Source organism: Mustelus asterias, chromosome 2 (genome assembly GCF_964213995.1).
Source record: "Mustelus asterias chromosome 2, sMusAst1.hap1.1, whole genome shotgun sequence".
NCBI classification, from domain to species: Eukaryota; Metazoa; Chordata; class Chondrichthyes; order Carcharhiniformes; family Triakidae; genus Mustelus; species Mustelus asterias.
In genome coordinates, this window is record NC_135802.1 from 140,256,359 (window position 1) to 140,274,638 (window position 18,280).

Here is an 18,280-nt window from a genome sequence, read left to right on the forward strand (position 1 = left end):
GAGAGGGCGGGGTGGGGGGGGAGAGAGGGCGGGGTGGGGGGGGAGAGAGGGCGGGGTGGGGGGGAGAGAGGGCGGGGTGGGGGGGAGAGAGGGCGGGGTGGGGGGGAGAGAGGGCGGGGTGGGGGGGGAGAGAGGGCGGGGTGGGGGGGAGAGAGGGCGGGGTGGGGGGGAGAGAGGGCGGGGTGGGGGGGAGAGAGGGCGGGGTGGGGGGGAGAGAGGGCGGGGTGGGGGGGAGAGAGGGCGGGGTGGGGGGGAGAGAGGGCGGGGTGGGGGGGAGAGAGGGCGGGGTGGGGGGGAGAGAGGGCGGGGTGGGGGGGAGAGAGGGCGGGGTGGGGGGGAGAGAGGGCGGGGTGGGGGGGAGAGAGGGCGGGGTGGGGGGGAGAGAGGGCGGGGTGGGGGGGAGAGAGGGCGGGGTGGGGGGAGAGAGGGCGGGGTGGGGGGGAGAGAGGGCGGGGTGGGGGGGAGAGAGGGCGGGGTGGGGGGGAGAGAGGGCGGGGTGGGGGGGAGAGAGGGCGGGGTGGGGGGGAGAGAGGGCGGGGTGGGGGGGGAGAGAGGGCGGGGTGGGGGGGAGAGAGGGCGGGGTGGGGGGGAGAGAGGGCGGGGTGGGGGGAGAGAGGGCGGGGTGGGGGGGAGAGAGGGCGGGGTGGGGGGGAGAGAGGGCGGGGTGGGGGGGAGAGAGGGCGGGGTGGGGGGGAGAGAGGGCGGGGTGGGGGAGAGAGGGCGGGGTGGGGGGGAGAGAGGGCGGGGTGGGGGGGAGAGAGGGCGGGGTGGGGGGGAGAGAGGGCGGGGTGGGGGGGAGAGAGGGCGGGGTGGGGGGGAGAGAGGGCGGGGTGGGGGGAGAGAGGGCGGGGTGGGGGGGAGAGAGGGCGGGGTGGGGGGAGAGAGGGCGGGGTGGGGGGGAGAGAGGGCGGGGTGGGGGGGAGAGAGGGCGGGGTGGGGGAGAGAGGGCGGGGTGGGGGGGAGAGAGGGCGGGGTGGGGGGGGAGAGAGGGCGGGGTGGGGGGGAGAGAGGGCGGGGTGGGGGGGAGAGAGGGCGGGGTGGGGGGGAGAGAGGGCGGGGTGGGGGGGAGAGAGGGCGGGGTGGGGGGGAGAGAGGGCGGGGTGGGGGGGGAGAGAGGGCGGGGTGGGGGGAGAGAGGGCGGGGTGGGGGGAGAGAGGGCGGGGTGGGGGGGAGAGAGGGCGGGGTGGGGGGGAGAGAGGGCGGGGTGGGGGGGGAGAGAGGGCGGGGTGGGGGGGAGAGAGGGCGGGGTGGGGGGGAGAGAGGGCGGGGTGGGGGGAGAGAGGGCGGGGTGGGGGGGGAGAGAGGGCGGGGTGGGGGGAAGAGGGCGGGGTGGGGGGGAGAGAGGGCGGGTGGGGGGAGAGAGGGCGGGGTGGGGGGGAGAGAGGGCGGGGTGGGGGGGAGAGAGGGCGGGGTGGGGGGGAGAGAGGGCGGGGTGGGGGGGGAGAGAGGGCGGGGTGGGGGGGAGAGAGGGCGGGGTGGGGGGGAGAGAGGGCGGGGTGGGGGGGAGAGAGGGCGGGGTGGGGGGGAGAGAGGGCGGGGTGGGGGGGAGAGAGGGCGGGGTGGGGGGGAGAGAGGGCGGGGTGGGGGGGAGAGAGGGCGGGGTGGGGGGGGAGAGAGGGCGGGGTGGGGGGGGAGAGAGGGCGGGGTGGGGGGGAGAGAGGGCGGGGTGGGGGGGAGAGGGGGAGAGAGGGCGGGGTGGGGGGGAGAGAGGGCGGGGTGGGGGGGAGAGAGGGCGGGGTGGGGGGGAGAGAGGGCGGGGTGGGGGGGAGAGAGGGCGGGGTGGGGGGGAGAGAGGGCGGGGGTGGGGGGAGAGAGAGGGGGGGTGTGGGGGGAGAGAGGGCGGGGTGGGGGGGAGAGAGGGCGGGGTGGGGGGGAGAGAGGGCGGGGTGGGGGGGAGAGAGGGCGGGGTGGGGGGAGAGAGGGCGGGGTGGGGGGGAGAGAGGGCGGGGTGGGGGGGAGAGAGGGCGGGGTGGGGGGAGAGAGGGCGGGGTGGGGGGAGAGAGGGCGGGGTGGGGGGAGAGAGGGCGGGGTGGGGGGGAGAGAGGGCGGGGTGGGGGGGAGAGAGGGCGGGGTGGGGGGGAGAGAGGGCGGGGTGGGGGGGAGAGAGGGCGGGGTGGGGGGGAGAGAGGGCGGGGTGGGGGGGAGAGAGGGCGGGGTGGGGGGGAGAGAGGGCGGGGTGGGGGGAGAGAGGGCGGGGTGGGGGGGAGAGAGGACGGGGTGGGGGGGAGAGAGGGCGGGGTGGGGGGGAGAGAGGGCGGGGTGGGGGGGAGAGAGGGCGGGGTGGGGGGGAGAGAGGGCGGGGTGGGGGGAGAGAGGGCGGGGTGGGGGGGAGAGAGGGCGGGGTGGGGGGGAGAGAGGGCGGGGTGGGGGGGAGAGAGGGCGGGGTGGGGGGAGAGAGGGCGGGGTGGGGGGGAGAGAGGGCGGGGTGGGGGGAGAGAGGGCGGGGTGGGGGGAGAGAGGGCGGGGTGGGGGGAGAGAGGGCGGGGTGGGGGGAGAGAGGGCGGGGTGGGGGGGAGAGAGGGCGGGGTGGGGGGGAGAGAGGGCGGGGTGGGGGGGAGAGAGGGCGGGGTGGGGGGGAGAGAGGGCGGGGTGGGGGGAGAGAGGGCGGGGTGGGGGGGAGAGAGGGCGGGGTGGGGGGAGAGAGGGCGGGGTGGGGGGGAGAGAGGGCGGGGTGGGGGGAGAGAGGGCGGGTGGGGGGGAGAGAGGGCGGGGTGGGGGGGAGAGAGGGCGGGGTGGGGGGGAGAGAGGGCGGGGTGGGGGGAGAGAGGGCGGGGTGGGGGGGAGAGAGGGCGGGGTGGGGGGGAGAGAGGGCGGGGTGGGGGGGAGAGAGGGCGGGGTGGGGGGGAGAGAGGGCGGGGTGGGGGGGAGAGAGGGCGGGGTGGGGGGGAGAGAGGGCGGGGTGGGGGGAGAGAGGGCGGGGTGGGGGGGAGAGAGGGCGGGGTGGGGGGGAGAGAGGGCGGGGTGGGGGGGAGAGAGGGCGGGGTGGGGGGGAGAGAGGGCGGGGTGGGGGGGGAGAGAGGGCGGGGTGGGGGGGAGAGAGGGCGGGGTGGGGGGGAGAGAGGGCGGGGTGGGGGGGAGAGAGGGCGGGGTGGGGGGGAGAGAGGGCGGGGTGGGGGGAGAGAGGGCGGGGTGGGGGGGAGAGAGGGCGGGGTGGGGGGGAGAGAGGGCGGGGTGGGGGGGAGAGAGGGAGGGGTGGGGGGGAGAGAGGGAGGGGTGGGGGGGGAGAGAGGGAGGGGTGGGGGGGGAGAGAGGGAGGGTGGGGGGGAGAGAGGGAGGTGTGGGGGGGAGAGAGAGGGAGGGGTGGGGGTGGGAGAGAGGGAGGGGTGGGGGTGGGAGAGAGGGAGGGGTGGGGGTGGGAGAGAGGGAGGGGTGGGGGTGGGAGAGAGGGAGTGGTGGGGGTGGGAGAGAGGGAGGGGTGGGGGGGGGAGAGAGGGAGGGGTGGGGGTGGGAGGGAGGGAGGGGTGGGGGTTGGAGAGAGAGAGGCGTGGGGGGAGGGGGAGAGAGAGAGAGGGGTGGGGGTGGGGAGAGAGAGAGAGGGGTGGGGGGAGGGGGAGAGAGAGAGAGGGGTGGGGGGAGGGGGAGAGAGAGAGAGGGGTGGGGGGAGGGGGAGAGAGAGAGAGGGGTGTGGGGAGGGGGAGAGAGAGAGAGGGGTGTGGGGAGGGTAGAGAGAGAGAGGGGTGGGGGGAGGGGGAGAGAGAGAGAGGGGTGGGGGGAGGGGGAGAGAGAGAGAGGGGTGGGGGGAAGGGGGAGAGAGAGTGGTGGGGGGAGGGGGAGAGAGAGATGGGTGGGGGAGGGGGAGAGAGGGAGGGGTGGGGGTGGGGAGGGAGGGAGGGGTGGGGGTGGGGGAGAGAGAGAGAGTGGTGGGGGGGAGGGGGAAAGAGAGAGTGGTGGGGGGGAGGGGGAGAGAGAGAGAGTGGTGCGGGGGAGTGGGAGAGAGAGAGGGGTGGGGGGAGGGGGAGAGAGAGAGGGGTGGGGATCGGGGGAGAGAGAGAGGGGTGCGGGGAGGGGGATAGAGAGAGGGGTGGGGGGGAGGGGGAGAGAGAGAGGGGTGGGGGTAGGGGAAGGAGAGAGATGACACTCTATCCTACTCCCGCCCCTCCATACAGTGTGACCCAAAAACAGGAGCATGGGACCGAGGTGCAAACAACAGTTGAGGAAGAGCCCCATCAAACAGCTGCAGAGCGGGCTGCAAGCTCGGGCAATCTACACATGCATGGAATACGACCTCCGTTTTGTCACAGAAAAGGCGTGGGGCCTGGGAGCCCACGAACCACCTCCATCTACAATTGCACGAGGCCGCTGCACGCAGCACCCTCCACCCTGGGTCCCTGAAGGGTGCCCTCTGCTGGGCCAGGCGGTAGAACAGGATGCCAAGGCAAGTCCTGAGGAAGACAAGAAGGCGGGTGTGTGCAGCGGCAGGCCATACAGGGAACCCCTCTACACCGAACAAAATGGAGGGTCTTGGACATACTTCTTGTCGCTAGTTAGCCTACGAAAGACCACCAAAACCTCCCTAAGACCGAGTGAACGGTATCCATCACAATGCAACAAAATCATTCAAAAAGAATATTTTCTTTGAGATAGGATTGCACCCCATCTCTCCAGGGATTTAAAATATTTGAGCAATGGGTGGTGAGCACAAATCAAGAATGACTGGGCTTCTGTGAAGGGGAAAAAAAAGGATCTGAACTGGGAGTAACTTGTAGGAGGTCAGACTCGAGAACTGCAATGACAAATCAGGATCATCCATCGACGTTTATGGGAAAGGATCTCAAGAAAGAACCAATTTTTCAGACATTGAACTTGGACACAAGTCAGATTGCAATAAATGAGTGTAAGTGGTATCTGCTTGTAAACATGGCTCGGGGAGTAGCAGGCTTTGATGTGCTAGTAAATTTAAACACAGACAGGAAACCACATGTCTGAGATCAGACACACGATTCTCTTCCAACCCGCAGATACAGTACATGACGCAAAAGCAGACAATCTGTTTTCAGTTAATGTAAAGGGAGAAGGGACAGCTGGAATCTTCAAATAGTGATTCAATAGCGACTTCAAACTTATTTTTCGGGGCCATTACAAAAGGATCCGGCCTTTGATGAGTTAAGTTTACACAAGGCAGGCTCCTTCAACATTCACACTTAACATAAGGCCTTCAGAGAGCCTTCATACCAGCCACCCATGTTTGTCGTCTCCATTGTCTGATCTGTCGTCACACGACCTGCCTGTCAATCATTTTAACAGCAGACAATCAAATAAGACCAAAGGCATTATCTTCAGCCCCCGCCCCAACTTTGTTTCCTGATCACTGACTCCGTCCCTCTCCACGGCAACTGTCTGATGCTAAAATCAGACCGTTCATAAGCTTTGCATCTTATCTGAACTGGAGCTGAGTTTCTAACTCCCTTTTCTATCACCACAACAGTCTGCGTCCACACAGTCACACCGCCCGCCTCTGCCCCCGGCTGGCACAAGACCGCCCGCCTCTGCCCCCGACTGGCACAAGACCGCCCGCCTCTGCCCCCGACTGGCACAAGACCGCCCACCTCTGCCCCCGACTGGCGCAAGGCCGCCCGCCTCTGCCCCCGACTGGCACAAGACCGCCCGCCTCTGCCCCCGGCTGGCACAAGGCCGCCCGCCTCTGGCCCCGACTGGCACAAGACTGCCCGCCTCTGGCCCCGACTGGCACAAGACCGCCCACCTCTGCCCCCGACTGGCGCAAGGCCGCCCGCCTCTGCCCCCGACTGGCACAAGACCGCCCGCCTCTGCCCCCGGCTGGCACAAGGCCGCCCGCCTCTGCCCCCGGCTGGCACAAGACCGCCCGCCTCTGCCCCCGGCTGGCACAAGGCCGCCCGCCTCTGCCCCCGGCTGGCACAAGACCGCCCGCCTCTGCCCCCGACTGGCACAAGACCGCCCGCCTCTGCCCCCGACTGGCACAAGACCGCCCGCCTCTGCCCCCGGCTGGCCAACTTCCTATCTTGCACCTTTTGTTAACTAAAGTCCATTCAATGCTTTGCTGCCAATCTTTTAACTCGCAAAGTTTTATTCACCCTGTGCTTTCTGACCTGCACCAGCTGCTGTCATGTTTAAATGCCCATCCTCATTCTCAAATCCCTCCATGGTTGCACCCTCCCATATCCCTGGAACCTCTCCCTGTCTTAAAAAAGGCAGCTGTGCTTCTCCAATTCTTCCCTTACATGTATCCCCGATTTTCAGCCCCCCAACATCGAGAGCTGGGTCTTCCCTTAACCCCTGGAATACTCCCTAAACCTCTGCCTCTCTAACACTCTCTTTGTTTAAGGTGCTTCTTAAAACCTATCTTTGACCAAGCTTTTGATCACCTGTCCCAGTGACCCCGTATGTAGCTCAGAGTCAAATTTGAATTTAAAATTAAGCACCTTGGGACGTTTTGGGTCTCACAGTGGGCATTAATTTGGTATTAATGAAAGTTGTTGTTAGAACAGTTACCCAGACTGAGACAACTCCTTCGCACCTTGCAACATTGGCCAGGATTTTCCAGTCCCATCCGGCCCCCGGGATCTTCCAGTCCTGCCACAAGTCAATGGGCTTACGGCTGGCCCGCCGCATTGCCCACAGAAGGTCCTGCCACAGCGGGGCTGGAAAACCCTGGCCATTAGATGCTCAGCAAGAAGCCAGCATTTCCTTTCAAGTGAGAAGTCACGGATTGGAGGAAAATGTTTAGCAATAAGAGAGCCTGGAATATGGTATTCCTAGACTTGGAAGAGCCACATACCAAAGCTGATTAGCTGGATCAATCACATGAAATTTGGGGCGACATGGTGGCACAGTGGTTAGCACTGCTGCCTCACAGCGCCAGGGAACCAGGTTCAATTCTGGCCTCGGGTCACTGTCTGTGTGGAGTTTGCACATTCTCCCCGTGTCTGCGTGGGTTTCCCCTGGGTGCTCCGGTTTCCTCCCACACTCCAAAGATGTGCGGGTTAGGTTGATTGACCATGCTAAATCAACCCTGGTGTCAGGGGCATTAGTAGGGTAAATATGAGGGGCTGCGGGAATAGGGCCTGGGTGGAATTGTGGTCAGTACAGACTTGATGGGCCAAATGGCCTCCATCTGCACTGCAGGGATTCTATAAAAAGTTCAGTAATTCAGACAACTGAAGTAAGAGCAAGGAGAATTATGGTCAACCATTAACATTGCAAAGGCTCAAAAGATCCTAATACAAGATTTATAGGCTTAAATTATCAAATGATTGGTTTTACTTTTCATAGAATCATAGGGCGCGGTCTTACCAGCTGTTCACACCCCATTTCCGCTTCAGCGAAGACGGAGAATTTAACAGGTCCAGGCAGCGGGCAGTCAAGGGGGCCGTCCATCCCTGCTGTCTGCTCCTCTTCCAGCTGTTCACTGGCAGGTATCCCTGACAAGGGAGCACTCAGTGTCTGCCGGTGTCATCGAGGACTTCCATGCCCGCTGGGCACTGGGGTGTTCTATTGACCCCTTTGATCACATTTTGTCCCGAGGTTAAGTTTCCTTTCATATTCTGTTTACTTTGCGGCAGTATCCCTTTCAGGGATTGTATTTAACATTTATCCCACAGTTTGTTGATTTAGTGTATTTGGTTGACGCACAGATAGCACAGCAACAAGCAAGCTTCATTTTCAAATCCAACTTACCAATATCCTCAGTGAATTTCAGATATCTGTTGCATTCCTCTTCTGACGAACAAGAGCACATGTAGAACACAGAGCCCGGAACCTTCTTCTCTTTCATCTTGCATTCTGTATTGTTGTAGTCATCCAGCAGGTGTCCATACAGGGGGATGTCCGGATGATGGCACAATGTTTCCACAGTTACATTGGTATCTTGCTTTCTCCTAAAGTTTTAAGATAAAGCAGATGTGCTTAAAATGAAAGATGCAAGTGCGAGAGAGAGAGAGAGAAAGAGTGATGACCAAGTATGGAATGCACTGGAGGAGGCAAAAGATTCAATACGACCTTGCATACAGGGTGTCAGATATCAAAAGTAGCAGAAAAACCCAATGAACTCGGAAACCTCGGCCAACTTTTTCTCCCCCTCAAGTTTAAAAAGATAAAGGAATTTGATGAGGGAGACCCGGAGAAAGTGTTTGCTCAGTTGGAATTAAGAATCTACTGATGACCATGAAACCATTGTCGACTGTTGGAAAAACCCATTTGCTTCGCTAATGATCTTTAGAGAAGGAAATCTGCCATCCTTACCTGGTCTGGCCTACATGTGACTAGAGCCACAGCAATGTGGTTGACTCTCAACTGCCCTCCAAGGGCAACTAGGGGGTGGGCAATAAATGCTGGCCAGCCAGCGAAGCCTGTGTCCCATGAACGAACAAAAAAAAAGTGCCAAGACCAAGGGGTTAAATTGACATAATTCATTTAATCCTATAGAACCTGTGAATTATGTGGTACTGATGCGCGATTAAATCACTCGGGAGGCTGGATCGTACCCGGGAAATAAAGGCTTTTATTAGTAACAAGAATGGAGCATACTATATAACAATACAATCCCAGACTAAAGGGTCACCAGGCAGTGCAGTGACCTTTATACTCCTACAGGTAGGCGGAGCCAACCGGAGTGTACCACAGAACAATACCAACAGGTAGAACACCCCAACCCTAACCCCAACAGTGACAACAGTAACATATGTACAAGTACCCATAGTGCTAACCATCTATGGTTCAGTACCTATAGTGGTAACCATCTATGGTTCATCACAGGTACTTAGAATCCTGGAATCATTACAGTGCAGGACAGTCTTAAATTTGAAGATCAGCTGTTCAGAAGGGAAAGCTGGAAGCATTTTGTCATATGAAAGATAGTGGAAGTCTAATTCCCCTCCCGAAAAAGGCTGTGGATGCGTGGGACCAATTGCAATGTTCCAGATTTGAGAACAATAGGTTATCAAATAAGGGATATCTGAGCGACATGGTGGCACAGTGGTTAGCAGTGTTGCTTCACAGTGCCAGGGACCTGGGTTCGATTCTTGGCTTGGGTCACTGTCTGTGTGGAGTTTGCACTTTCTCCCCGTGACTGCAGAGGTTTCCTCCGGGCGCTCTGGTTCCCTCCCACAGTCCAAAGATGTGCTGTTTAGGTGGATTAACCATGCCAAATTGCCCCTTAGTGTCAGGGGGACTAGTTAGGGTAAATGCATAGGGTTATGGGGTTTTGAGGATATGGCGTTGGTGGGATTGTTGTCGGTGCAGACTCGATGGGCCGAATGGCCTCCTTCTGCACTGTAGGATTCTATATGGAACAAAAGGTGAACAGAGAGGTACAGATCTGCCAGAGAATTCCACATTTCCACTATTTCTTCTGTGGGAAAATGCTTCCTGATTTCACTCCCAGCTGGTCTGGCTTTAATTATAAAATTGTGCTCCCATTTTCAGGATTTCCCATCAGAGGAACAGACTCTTTGCATCGATCCTCTTGTTTAAAAATAAGGGATCGCTCAGAGGAGGGAAAATTATTTCTTTCAGAGGGTTGAGAGTCTTCAGAATTCTCTTTCTCAGAGGGAGGTGGAGGCGGAGTCTGAATATTTTTAAGGCCGAACTAGACAGATTCTCGATAAACAAGGTGTGAAAAGTTATCAGGGGTAGGCAGGAATGTGGGGTTGAGGTTACAATCAGATCAGCCATGATCTTATTGAATGGCAGAGCAGGTTCAAAGGGCCAAGTGGCCTACTCCTGCTCCTAATTCATATATTTGTATGTGCCTAACCCATTGCAACATATTATAATTTTAAACCCCTCCATTAGATTACCCTTCAACCGTCCTAAAGCAAAGAAGTCATTATGGCACAGCTATCATAATTTATTTAATCCCATATGTCCTGTGAATTATGTGGTACTCTCATAGAATCCTTACAGTGTAGAAGGAGGCCATTTAGCCCATCGAGTTTGTACTGACAACAATTCCACTCAGGCCTTATCCCCTTAACCTCACATTTTTACCCTGCTGTCCCCCTGACATTAAGGGGCAATATAGCACGGCCAATCCACCTAACCTGCACATCTTTGGACTGAGAGGGGAAACCGGAGCACCTGAAGAAAACCCACGCAGACACGTGGAGAACGTGTAAATTCCACATAGACAGCGAGCCAAGGCGGGAATTGAACCCGGGTCCTGGCGCCATGAGGCAGCAGTGCCAGCTGCCTAAACCAATGGCCTTTGACGGGCACCTTCTACACAACAGGGAGGACGATCTTGGATCCAAATGGTGGGCCTTGTCCCTTCACTGGAGTTACTCAATAATAAGTAAACGAACCATAATTAATAAAAAAAATTGGACCTTCAATTATGTCCCTTGCCCCAGACTGACTTGACTAACTACTGAAGATTACACGACAAGAAGTAAACAATTATTACCCACTAACAGCAACCAACAATGATCCCAATCACAAAGAACATCTATATGGCATTTATATAACACATTTCACGACCTCAGCACATCCCAAAGCACGGTGGCAGAGTGGTTAGCACCTCAGCCTCACAGCACCAGGGACCCGGGTTCGATTCCCGACTTGGGTCACTGTATGGGTGGAGTCTGCATGTTCTCCCCGTGTCTGCGTGGGTTTCCTCCGGGTGCTCCGATTTCCTCCCACAGTCCAAAAGACGTGCTGGTTAGGTACACTGGTCATGCTAAATTCCCCCTCACTGTCCCTGAACAGGCGCCGGGGTGTGGCGACCAAGGGATTTTCACAGTAACTGCGCTGCAGTGTTAATGTAACGCTACTTGTGACACTAATAAATAATCTAATCTAAGCACTTGCCAACCAATTAAGCACTTTTGAAATGTGGCAGTCAATTTGCACACAGCAAACTGCCAAAAATAGCACCGAGATAAATGCCTTGATCATCTATTTAAGGTGTTGATTGAGTGACAAATGATGTCCAGAATGCTGGGAAAGATTCTCCTCAGTTTCCTCAAATTGCACTGAGAGATCTTTTATGACCAGCAGTGTATAAAAAAATACCTTACACCGAATGTACCCAGATCAGAATGAATTGCCAAGAGCAAAGGCCCTTACCAGATCGAGACGCACACCTCTTCCTGCAACTCACAGAACGAGTTAACGCTGCAGTTAACAACACAGACACCACTGTTGGTGCAATTGGTGAGCTCGATGTCACAGAACCGGCAAAGATTCTTCCCCACAACCATGTCGGAAATCATGAAGCTCCTCTGACCTGGGGAAAAAAAACAATAAGATTTAAACTTTCTGATCAAGTCCAAAGATATGCGGGTTAGATGGATTGGCCATGCTAAATTGCCCCTTAGTGTCAGGGGGACTAGCCAGGGTAAATGTATGGGATTATGGGGATATTGCCTGGGTGGGATTGTTGTGGGTGCAGACTCGATGGGCCGAATAGCCTCCTTCTGCACTGTAGGGATTCTACAATACTTTAAAATCAATCGGCACAAACTTCTGCAGACTTCCCTTGTTGTAGTCATTCCTTTAAAAATGATACATCAACCTACATCCCAGATTGTCAATTCATGAAGTGCCTCTTTTCTAATATCTAACAACCAATTTGCCCGCAGCAAATTCCTACAGGCAACTGATCTGAATGAATACGCTGGTCTGCAAGTTCCTCAGTCCCCGTGCGTGAATGGTGGTGCCCCAGTGTTATGTCTTGGGCCTACAGTGCGGGCAAGCTGCTGACTAGACACTAGCTGACATTGCATCAAGCCCTCAGGTAAGTGAGGAGGGTCGGGAGGGGTGGGTGGTGGGGTGAGCGATGAATGTGTGAGGGCACTAAGGAAGGGGGTTCCTGTGGACGAGCAGCACTCCTGCACCTCTAAGCTCCATATTCGAAGAAACAGATTTCAGCCACTTAGCTTGATGGCTGTGGCTGGCAGAGATTCCTTTTAGGGCCAGCTCTTAGGCTATGTAATAACTTCAGGAGTCAGCTGTAAAGGAACAGCACAAAATAAAGTAAAGAAAAACCACAAGCCTGTGATGAATACAAACAGGTCCCAAATGGGACAATAATGGACCCACTCAGGGGCCTGCTTTATACAGAGCTCAGGATACAAGCTCCACCTGGTGAGTTAATTGCCAATCCTCAGGGAGCTCGTATTCAACGTGCGCTACAGGGAGGTCAATCAGTGATTCCCTGTGCAAGTCCTGGGGGTTTAATCACAGGCTATATGCAGAATTGGTTTTCCTGAGTGCAGGCAGTGCATGGTGCCTCTGCGGCAAACCAATGTTGTAGTGGGGTTCCCTATTGGCATATGTGAGGAGCCCATCACCTATTTAACGTGTGAACAAAGAACAACACAGCACAGGAACAGGCCCTTTGGCCCTCCAAGCCTGCACCGATCATGTGTTCCTAACTAGACCATCCGTTTGTATCCCTCTATTCCCAGTCTGTTCATGTGGCTATCTAGATAAGTCTTAAATGATCCTAGCCTCAACCACCTTGCTTGGTAGTGCATTCCAGGCCCCCACCACCCTCTGTGTAAAATACGTCCCCCGCATATCTGTATTGAACTTGTGACCCCTTGTGTTTGTCATTTCTGACCTGGGAAAAAGCTTCCAACTGTTCACCCTATCTATGCCCTTCATAATTTTATAAACTTCTATTAGGTCGCCCCTCAACCTCCGTCTTTCCTGGAAGAACAACCCTAGTTTACTCAATCTCTCCTCATAGCTAATACCCTCCATACCAGGCAACATTCTGGTAAACCTTTTCTGCACTCTCTCCAAAGCCTCCATGTCCTTCTGGTAGTGTGGCAACCAGAACTGGATGCAGTATTCCAAATGTGGTCTAACCAACGTTCTATATAACTGCAACATCATATGCCAACTTTTATACTCTATGCCCCGTCCAATAAAGGCAAGCATGCCATATGCCTTCTTCACCACCTTTTCCACCTGTGCTGCCACCTTTAAGGATCTGTGGACTTGCACACCCAGATCCCTCTGTGTGTCTATACTCCTGATGGTTCTGCCATTTATTGTATAGCTCCCCCCTGCATTAGATCTACCAAAATGCATCACTTCGCATTTATCTGGATTAAATTCCATCTGCCATTTCTCCGCCCAATTTTCCAGCCTATCTATATCCTGCTGTATTCTCTGACAATGTTCATCACTATCCGCAATTCCAGCAATCTTTGTGTCATCCGCATGATGTACAATTTTTTGACCATCAATAAGACTACCAGTGAAAGTGCAGCAGTATAATGATTCATTAAATAACCTGAGTGATATACTGGTGTGGGAACTTGGGAGCGGTTCATTCACCTCTGGCTTGTAATGACCATCTCCTCCCTGCCCTCCAGTGCCCTTTAGTGTTTGATGACCATCTCCTCTGTGCCCTCTAGCACTCTTTAGTGTTTGAAAATTGGTTGTGGTACCATTAAATCGGTAAGCTACAATGCCTGTATTACCAGAGTGTCATAAGTTCCTAAGATATTACAGTTATGAATTGGGGTAGTGTAGGCCACTATTCTGATCAGCTCAATGCAACAGAAATATTGAGTGGGTCAACATTACTCTGTCCAAGACTGCGGGACATCATTTATAATTAAAGGCCAAGGACTGAATTAAACATTTCCACGCCTGCTTCAGTATTAATGATGACCTATTGCGTAATTCCAGGGATTGAGAAACAAACGTACAATTTTACCCAGTAACAGACAGCACAGTTTAAACCACCCAGTTGTAGAAAGATTTAACCACAATTGTGCCGGATAAACTGCACCATCACATTGAGACTGTGCCAGTGCATCGGGGAGGATGCAAACCTCACACAGAGTCTGAAGTTCAACTAGTCATTGTTTTACCTCAGTGTGTTGCTAAGGAGGACATTAAAAGCCAATCGGCAGGTCTGTTCGCAAGTGGAGGTTTCCCGAAAGGGAGGTTAAAATGGTGAACACCGTCTATCCCTTGCCAAGAACTGTCACATGTTCACTGGATTTTATAATGTACAACATGCACTTCCTGTTACAGACAGGATGCACAGTAACACGTCTGCAGAAAATTCTTTGCTTGCCCTCAAAAGTGAAAGTGTAGTAGATAATCGGAGCGATACACTAGTGCGAGAACTCGGGAGCAATTCATTTATCTCTGATATGAATGGTGCAACAGTGATCAGTTGCTTTTGAGCAGCACTTTTGATGATATTTAATTTTAGTGTCACAAGTAGGTTTACATTAACACTGCAATGAAGTTACTGTGAAAATCCCCTAGTTGCCACACTCCGCCGCCTGTTCAGGTACAGTGAGGGAGAATTTAGCATGGCCAATGCACCTAACCAGCACATCTTTCGGACTGTGGGAGGAAACTGAAGCACCCGGAGGAAACCCACGTAGACATGGGGAGAATGTGCAGACTCTGCACAGATAGTGACCCAAGTTGGTTAGATGCATTGGCCATGCTATAATCTCCCTCAGTGTACCCAAACAGGTGTCGGAGTGTGGCAACTAGGGGATTTTCACAGTAACTTCATTGCAGTGTTAATGTAAGCCTACTTATGACACTAATAAATAAAATTAAAAATCATCAAAAGTGCTGTTCAAAGGCAACTGATCACTGGTGCACCATCCGTGTCAAAAGATAAATGAACCCGGGCCCCTGGCACTGTGAGGCAGCAGTGCTAACCACGGTGCTACCGTGCTGCCCCCAAATTGAAAGCTTTTGGATGTAAAATTAATATTTCTATATTCCCCAAGTCTTCTGAGGACATATGGTTGCGAGGTCTAGAGGATTGAAAAGATTTTTCAGTGACCCGTGATCCCTGAACCCTTGAGCAGAGCAGTCAATGTTGTATTACATAAGGCCGAGTCACGATTAACTCATATTACTCTGAGCTTTCTCATTTACCTCATGAAGTGAGCGACTGCTCAATGTTTAATCGTTCGGGGAACACTAAATGTGGTTTTGCATACTTGCCACTGCTATTGGGCATCGCAAGGCCACAAGTCCTGAGTGGCCAGCCTGACAATTCCAGGTCTTCCCATAACCTGGGGTCCAGCACTATTTGACAGATGGTATTCGGTGCTCCACAGTTAATCTCTTTGAAATTGGTTGGTGAAAGTTGAACCAAAGAGATTTTATGATATAAATAACATGAGCACTATTGTCAGGACCAGGAAACCTCGAATGGTCAGATCACTGGGCTGAGGGTGCAGAATTTCTGAGCAGAAAGCAGTGTATGCCGATAGAATATTAAACTAGCCCCCCTTCCTGCTCACTCACTGAACATGCAAGAACTTTGCAGGTCATTGGCTAAGTCAAGAGTGACTCAGTCTCAAGGAATTTATCTTCAAAACAGATGACTACTGACTCTGCATCACCAAAGTTGTAACACCATGAATCGCTTCAGAGAAAACCCAGCTCTCAATTGACAAAACAGTCGAAAGAAGAGTCACAAACCACGGGGGTACTTGAACCAACTTAAACAGTTTGTTGAATGGTAGATGTTACAGTTACAGATTTGAGTTTAGGATCTGATGCAGCTTTATATTCATTAATCTTCGCCTCTTCCATTTCAAATTCTGATTTAAGTTGAAGTTGCAACTTTAGCCAACATATTTTCTAATGGACAACAGTCCTTATTAGCACACAACAAATCATCTGTGACTCTTCAGCAGAGTAATCTCATGCAGGATTCTGGCTTCACCAGACCTCGATACTACTCCCTGCAGAGATAGCGTCAGAGTGCATAAAACAAAGCGAATGAGAGAAAAAGAAATGATGGAGAAAACAACTTGTATTTTTATAGTGATTTTCATAGCCTCAGGATTCCGCAAAGGTTTTACAGTCAAGGGGCATCCTTGAAGCAGGTTACACAAACATACTTTCTGTCAAAGAATGATTTTTAATCCAATGGCTGGAAATACAAGCTGAACTTTTAAAAACGGAAACTTAAGAAAGAGGTTAAGGCCGGAGTTTTCATGCAGATGGAGGGGGTCTCCACCTTTGCAAAAAAGTGGAGCTGGAGGCCTGAATTCGGAAGTACTGCCTCCGAACCCATCCGTCACAATGTTCGAGTGGGGAAATGGGGATGGGTCGAACTTAAGACAGAAATGGGCTGCATTCAGTCAGATCTGATCTTTGCATGGACAGAGCGGGAAATACAAGTTTTGCACATTGGACCTGTTGGAGAAAATCTAAACTTCTTACAGTTCTTTGGAGAGGTAAGGTATCCTTTTTGATATGGTCTAGAGACAACTTTGGAAGAGGTGAGGTGCTGTTTGGGATTATTAAATGAGACATTAATGTGTGCAATAAGTGCCTAAACCCATTGGTACTGTCAAACTCATTAACTGTCGATGCATTTAAATCCCCTGCCCTTTAAATATTTGGATTTTAAAAAAGCCTGTAAAGTTATGAATAAGCAAAATTACCAAACAGGAGCAACAGTAGGCCCCTTTAGCTTGCTCTGTCATTCAATACGATCATGGCTGGTCTGTTTATGTTTCAAACTCCACATTCGTATCTACCTCCGATAACCTTTTATTCCCTTGCCTAACAAGAATCTATCCACTTCCACCTTAAAAATATTTCAATGACTTTACCTCCATTGCTTTCTGAGGCAGTGAGTTCCAACGTCGCAGAATCCAGAGTTAAAAAAAACCACTGCTTGCTATTTCACTCTGTCTGCTGACATAAGACTGAGGGCAATCATTACAGAATCAGTACTACGTGACTGATCTCACAACCTATTATCACAGTGGGGTACCTGTCAGTTCATAATTTGATTGGCAGCTCCAGGCTTATAATGTTTATGAAGTGGCACCATGAATACAAATGCTTGTTTTTATATAAGAGATTAAAGGAAGTTCAAAGTAATTATTTTTTTAAATTAATGAGTGTTTTTATTAAATAGTAATCATAGCTATAATGGGCCATGGGGGTAGGTAGAAGGTAGTAGGCATAGGTTGGCATGGAGAATTTGAGGGCCATGGAGGCTGTGTAGTGAGACATAGGTTAGCTTCGAGGGGATGAATGGTCATGGGGCTGGGTAGAGACATGAGACAGTATGGATTGGCATGGGAGTGTGTTTGTGTTTGTGTGTGGGGGCGGGGGGGGGGGGGGTGGGGGAGGTGGTGGAAGGTGGTATGAGGGGTGAATGCTGAGGGGCTAGTTTTTGTTTTGTTCTTATTTTTAAACACCTGGGACAAAGTGCCAGACTTTCCGCCCAGCTCGCCTCTGCACCTAAAGCTCCCTATGAACTCTTTCCAGGAGCACTGGCCATTACTCCCATAAAGCCCACTCCCCCTGTAATTAAAATCCAAATTTCCAGGGCAGTTCCTCAGGAGTCGGGTTTGCAGAACCTGGAATTTTCTGACTCCGCGCACCCGACACAAGAGCAAACATTCTGACCTAGACTTGAACTTAGATGGCTGCCCAATTTGTATCACCATGCCTGCCACATGCCAATGAACTAAGATAGAGCCACTATGTCTGCAAAGACCCACCAAGGACAATGACTTTAGGAGAGTATGAGTGAATCACAAATCCTGCTCCCATTAGTAAAGCAGCAAGACAATCTCCTAAGATATTGGACAGGGGCTTCCTGGACACAGGCTGAGATTTTATGGCCCCTTCCTGCCCAGTGGTATATTACAGTCCTGCCAAAGAAAGTAAACAGCAATTTAAATGCCCCGTGGCATCTACCAGAGGGGGAGACAGCACGGCAGGACTTGAAAAGCCTGGCCATGAACTCATGAAGCTAATATGGGAAAACCTAATTATTTGAACAATGGAGGGACAGGAATCTCTGACATTAAGTTATAAAGGGCAATACACAAGTAACAACCTTGTTTGTATCAGCGGGTGATGGTCACGTGACAGGCCCGCCCTTTGTGTGTCTAAGCTTCTGCTTTCTGTCGTAAGAGGACAAGCAGTTGGGATGTGATGAGAGAAGACCCATAAGGGGGCCCTCTCTCCTCCTCTCTCCAACCTAACTTAAAAGCTTTTGAACTCTGTTTGCTGACTATGGCCACACAGGGCTGTCCCTGTTGCAGACAGAGACCTTGTGGAGGAAATCAACCCCGCATCACTGTCTTCAGGAAGACTACCAAATCAGCCAACTACATCTTAAAATCACCATGAGACTAGAAGCATCAGGACTACTGAGGGAAAGTCGCAAGTCACCAAATTCAGCCTGGAGCCAGCAGAGTCATCAACATCCACAGGCGCTATACTCTTTTTAATTCTCCAGACTTATCTACCCTTCCCTGCTCTGTAATCTATTTGTGTGTGTGAACTTTGAGTGCGAGAGTGCACTTTTGTGTGCAAGTGTGAGAGAATG

General features: G+C 53.6%; 1 protein-coding gene across 1 annotated transcript in view; it reads right to left on the minus strand.

Moving 5' to 3' along the window:
• Nucleotides 1-18,280, minus strand: part of tgfbr2b (transforming growth factor beta receptor 2b) — a 77,703-nt gene that overhangs the window by 41,075 nt on the left and 18,348 nt on the right. Inside the window, exons 2-3 of the mRNA XM_078242185.1 lie at nucleotides 11,041-11,200; nucleotides 7,654-7,853 (exon numbers count right to left, since the gene is read on the minus strand). Of these exons, the coding sequence (XP_078098311.1) occupies nucleotides 7,654-7,853; nucleotides 11,041-11,200 (360 nt within the window). The remainder of the gene's footprint in view (nucleotides 1-7,653; nucleotides 7,854-11,040; nucleotides 11,201-18,280) is intronic.